This window comes from Gymnodraco acuticeps, unplaced genomic scaffold, assembly GCF_902827175.1.
Source record: "Gymnodraco acuticeps unplaced genomic scaffold, fGymAcu1.1, whole genome shotgun sequence".
Lineage (NCBI taxonomy): Eukaryota > Metazoa > Chordata > Actinopteri > Perciformes > Bathydraconidae > Gymnodraco > Gymnodraco acuticeps.
Genome location: NW_022990233.1, coordinates 5,353 through 10,825, shown reverse-complemented (window position 1 = coordinate 10,825; position 5,473 = coordinate 5,353). Strand labels below are relative to the sequence as shown.

Genomic DNA, 5,473 nt, shown 5'->3' with positions numbered 1-5,473 from the left:
ACATTGTTTGTTCACTGTGACAATATTGATCCAACTCAAAGCATCAGCTATAATAATTCCCATGGCGGTGTTTTGTTGTGCCTTGGATTTAAACTAGAAACTTCTCCTGCAGGCTTTGTCGGTCACATCCACTGATCAATGTAAATGTTTCATCCTCTCAATTTAAGGCACATGCAGACTCAGATTAACATTACATTACATTACATTGCATTTAGCTAACGCTTTTATCCAAAGCGACTTACAATAAGTGCGTTCGACCAACAAAATACAAACTTGAAGAAAACAGAATCATATAAGTACATCAGGCTTCATAGAGCAAAAACATTTCAAGTGCTACTCAACTGGCTTTAGATAAGCCAGCCCTTTATTAGTATATAAGTGCTTTGTTAATAGTTCTATCGCTCGAAGTGGAGTCGAAAGAGATGAGTTTTCAGTCTGCGCCGGAAGGTGTGTAAGCTATCTGCTGTCCTGATGTCAATGGGGAGCTCATTCCACCATCCTGGAGCCAGGATAGCAAACCCACGTGTTTTTGCTGATGGGAACTTGGGTCCCCTTCGCAGCGAGGGTGCAGCGAGCCGTTTGGTTGATGCAGAGCGGAGTGCACGTGCTGGGGTGTACGGTTTAACCATGTCCTGGATGTAGGAAGGGCCAGATCCATTCACAGCATGGTACGCAAGTACCATTGTCTTGAAGTGGATTCTAGCAGTTACCGGAAGCCAGTGAAGGGAGCGGAGGAGCGGCGTGGTGTGGGAGAATTTAGGAAGGTTGAAGACCAGGCGAGCCGCTGCCATCTGGATGAGCTGCAGAGGTCGGATGGCACATGCAGGTAGACCAGCCAGGAGGGAGTTGCAGTAGTCTAGGCGTGAGATGACGAGAGCCTGGACCAGAACCTGCGTCGCTTTCTGGGTCATATTATTATCATATTAATTCAGACAAACATTGATGAGACAGTTAATTAATGTACTTATTGCAGCAGTCTGCAGAGATTTGGTACGGCCTGCTGGTCTTTTATTTGTTATTGTTCATTTAAAATTCATTAAATTATGTCTGCCACCTTATATATTTATATTTAAATGATGTGCCACAATAATGTATCCTGATGTTATTGAGTTAAAATATTAATATTGTGGCTTTCCAAGTTAACATTGATTGATATGACTGCGATTAAATCAGCATATACTTCTGCCGGGGGATGCCACCCCTCAACATCTCCTGCCACCCCATGAATATTTGTCTAGATCCGCCCCTGATTGGAATGCATTAGTTTAGAATCAGGTGTCAATTCAATAATGTTGGTTGCCTAGCAACTGTATAGGCAACTTGGAATGCAATTATTTGAATAACTTAATAGTCGAACAAAGTGATGTCACACGGAATGTGCAGAGGTCACTATCTGGTCACATGATGCGATGATGTCATTATTGGCTTTTATCTTGTAGAACCAAATTCTTATAGGAGTCTTGAGTCCAGCAGTTCGTTGAGACACAACACAGGTTGCAGTACAGAGAGTATTTTCGCAACACAACACCACAACACAGAACAAACTGAAATGGCTCATCCAATCTACAATTCCTGCATATTGAAGCGCCGGGATCAAACAATGATGCGCAAACAGGCAGAGGAGGACTATAGGTCTGAGTCGGCTGCAAATGAGGTGGATTTCAAGAGAAATGACCGGCACTTATCATTGGCGCTTGACGCAGCCAAGGATAAGAGGTTCTTCCAGAATGAAAGTGTCAGGAAGTTCCATAGCGACCTCTTAAAAGAAAAAATAAGAAAGGACAATGAAGTTATTGCTGCGTATAATAGAGAGATAGCGAGGAAGGCTGACCAACAGAGAAGGGAAAAGGAAGAAGAGATACGTCAGATATGTATTGATGCTCAGAGAAAAGAGGAGGACAAAATTTGTCAGAGACGCCGTGATAATGTGGCTCTGAAAAACGAGCTTATTAAGAGGACCAAGGAGAAGAAGCTGTTGAGAGAAGAGGAGAGACGGCAGGAGAAGGAAGAAAGAGACCATCTCTGGGCCCTCGATGAACAGCATCAACAGAATCTTAGACATGAGCAACGAAAAGAACTGGAGGCAAAGGACAAAAACCTAGAACTTCGCAAAGAGGAAATCTGTAGAAAAAACTGGCAAAGAGAAAGAGAAATTGAAAAACTGAACATGAAGGATAAAGAAACTAAACGTGTTCAGACTGACATAGAGGAAGTGCTGCAGCAGAGAAAACAGGAGAAGTCAGAACAATTCAAGATGAAGCAGATTCCTAAGGATATAGTTAATGACCAACTGGCAGATGCTAAAAAACAGCAGGCTGCTCAGAGAATCCAGAGAGAGAAGGTGAAGTTCTCCAAGGAAGTGGCCGAGGCAGAGGCTAAAGTGATACAACGGCAGAAGGACGTGAAGGAGAAGAGGGATGCGGCTCTGAAGAGCATTGCCACTTACAGAGTGGAAAAACATCATGGAAATGAACAGAAGGAGAGAGAGGAGAAAAAGGCCAGCCTGGACTCGTTACATCAAATGAAACAGCTTGACAGGTTGTCTGAGGAGCAAACTAAACGAGAAGTGCATTTAAAAAGACAAAACAACATTAAGCATCAAGAGGTTTTATTATCTGATGCTGCTAAAAATAAAGCCCTTCGTCAACAGAAGATAAGAGAGGACGTATATGCTTCCAGAGAAATGGAGAAACAGATTGCTGAGGGAGAGAAACAAATCCAGCAATACATGCGGCAGGAGGGCGGGCATCTTCCAGCAGCTCAGACAGGACAGGAGATGCCAGATTACAATTACTTCTGTCGACAAACTGATGAGCGGTTGCCCAAACGTGGTACTGCCCCGTTTAGCAGGGCGTGCTTAATGAAACGGTATCTGGAACGCGGCAGCCTGCAGCTAGCCACGGTGGATGTGAGGCCGCACGATCTGCCAACACTTTCCAGAGCTGGTGATGGTTCAAAAGATGCAGGTGAACCGTTGCCCACGAAGGCAAATTCTACATGGCAGCGCACCCCTTCCTCGGAGGAGAAGATAAAGCAGTACCTGGAAAAGGACAAGTTTCAGCTCAAAGAGAGCAGTACTGCTGATCTGCGGCCAACCCGCCTCCCAACCATTAAAACACCGGGAGCACCTGCAGGAAGACACTCTGCCCCAACTGGGGTGGAGTCATCAAAGAACCGTGGGAAAGAAATAGGAGAGCGGTTGCCCAGATTGGACACTCCTAAAAGCCGGGACACCAAGCAGGAGAACAGTAAAGGGAACCTGCAGCGTACCCTCCTCACACCACTTCACAAGAAGAACAGTGAAAATAACCTGCAGCGTACCCTCCTCACACCACTTCACAAGAAGAACAGTGAAAATAACCTGCAGCGTACCCTCCTCGCACCACTTCACAAGGAGAACAGTAAAGGGAACCTGCAGCGTACCCTCCTCGCACCACTTCACAAGAAGAACATTGAAAGTAACCTGCAGCGTACCCTCCTCGCACCACTTCACAAGAAGAACAGTGAAAATAACCTGCAGCGTACCCTCCTCACACCACTTCACAAGAAGAACATTGAAAGTAACCTGCAGCGTACCCTCCTCGCACCACTTCACAAGAAGAACAGTGAAAATAACCTGCAGTGTACCCCCTTCCCACCACTTCACAAGAAGAACAGTGAAAATAACCTGCAGCGTACCCGCCTCCCACCACTCACAATAACAAACACTCCTGCAGTAAAGATCTGTTCCGCTCGGGTTGTGTTGCGAGCCCACAGGACAGTGTCAGGGGAACCATTGCTCAGATATGCCACTCAGCAAACACAAATGATCAAGAGGAAGCAGGAGCACCTCACGTTAGGTAGTATGTATTAAATGGCCAATCTACATCCCCCCCCTACCCCTCTACTCCCCTACCCCACTTTTTCCCCTCTACCTTTAATTTAATGTGTTCCCATTGCTCCCCCTTTCCCCCTAAATCCATGTAGTCTTCATGAATGGGTTTTCTCCAGGTATTCTGGGTTTTTCCAACAGTCTGAATGTTTCAGCATTAAAAAAACACCCGGGGGGGGGGGGGGGGTGCACGCTTACAGTAATTGCGCCGCATAAGTGCCCCGTTAAGCAGGGCGTGCTTAATGAAACGGTATCGGGAACGCGGCAGCCTGCAGCTAGCCACGGTGGATGTGAGGCCGCACGTTCTGCCAACACTTTCCAGAGCTGGTGATGCCCGCCATGGTTCAAAAGATGCAGGTGAACCGTTGCCCACGAAGGCAAATTCTACATGGCAGCGCACCCCTTCCCCGAGGAAAGTTACCTTTAACTTAATGTGTTCCCCCTTTCCCCCTAAATCCATGTAGTCTTCATGAATGGGTTTTCTCCAGGTATTCTGGGTTTTTCCAACAGACTGAATGTTTCAGTATTAAAAAAACACCCGGGGGGGGGGGGGGGTGGACGCTTACAGTAATTGCGCCGCATATGCGCTTCGGGTGAGGCCCCCTCCGCGATGTGAGGCCCCCTCTGCGTGTAGGGAGGGGCGGACCTGCTTATTGTCTTAAATGGAATAAGTAAACTGTTTACTGTTTTAAATATTTATCAAGTAATCACAATTTTGATTTGAAACTAGCGATTGAGACCGTAAACTTATAAAGAATATGTTTGCTGGAAGTGATACCGAGTTAATGAAGTGATAGGAAGATTATTTTCTCGTTAACTTCTATAAAACCTGATGTGTTCGACCAGAGGAGACGCCCCCTCTTGGATAGAGAGAATGCACATTCAGGGAAGTTGCAGGAATAGACCAGAAAGATAATGATTCACTGCATAAACACATATCAAAAATAATAACTGCAACGTAAGGATAATGATGTGTTGCTGTATATCAAGGAAGTCATCACAGGATTATAATTCAGACACATTTTAGATTGCAGTCATTGTTAATATTACAATTGTTAGTTTTGCTTTGTAGTTCTTACAAAATATTTCCACTGAAACTCTGTAACATTCACACCCTTCTCCGCCAGCTCCTTGAAATAGAAAATAAATAAATTAAAAGCAAAGCTCACAATATGGTTTTTTTCTTCAGGAAAATGTGCAAGAAATTCAGGAAAATAATAATAAAATAAATCTTAAACTTACACCAATGTCGTACAATTTTCGTACTTCAATCTCAATTACATTTTAAAAATAAAAATAAGGGAATTGGACGATCCTTCTTAATGGATAATCAACTTCAAAGTCCTCCTGATTACTCACAAAGCCCTCCACAATCAGCCCCCCCACCTCACAGACCTGCTGCACCACCACACCCCTTCCCGCTGCCTCCGCTCATCAGAAGCCAACCCCCTATCCATCCCCACCCGCATCGAGCACCGGACCTGGGGGGACAGAGCCTTCTCCGTCGCTGCCCCCTCCCTCTGGAACTCACTCCCACAACCCATCAGAGACTGCACTGACCTCACCACCTTCAAAACACTCACCTCTTCAATCTGGCTTTTA

The 5,473-nt window shown here is 45.4% G+C and overlaps 1 protein-coding gene across 1 annotated transcript; it reads left to right on the top strand.

Moving 5' to 3' along the window:
• Positions 1-921: 921 nt before the first annotated feature.
• Positions 922-4,193, top strand: LOC117548002. Its single transcript, XM_034218923.1, has one exon. It carries the CDS (start codon positions 1,550-1,552, stop codon positions 3,851-3,853), a length of 2,304 nt encoding a protein of 767 aa, XP_034074814.1. The 5' UTR covers positions 922-1,549; the 3' UTR covers positions 3,854-4,193.
• The last annotated feature ends 1,280 nt before the right edge of the window (positions 4,194-5,473 follow it).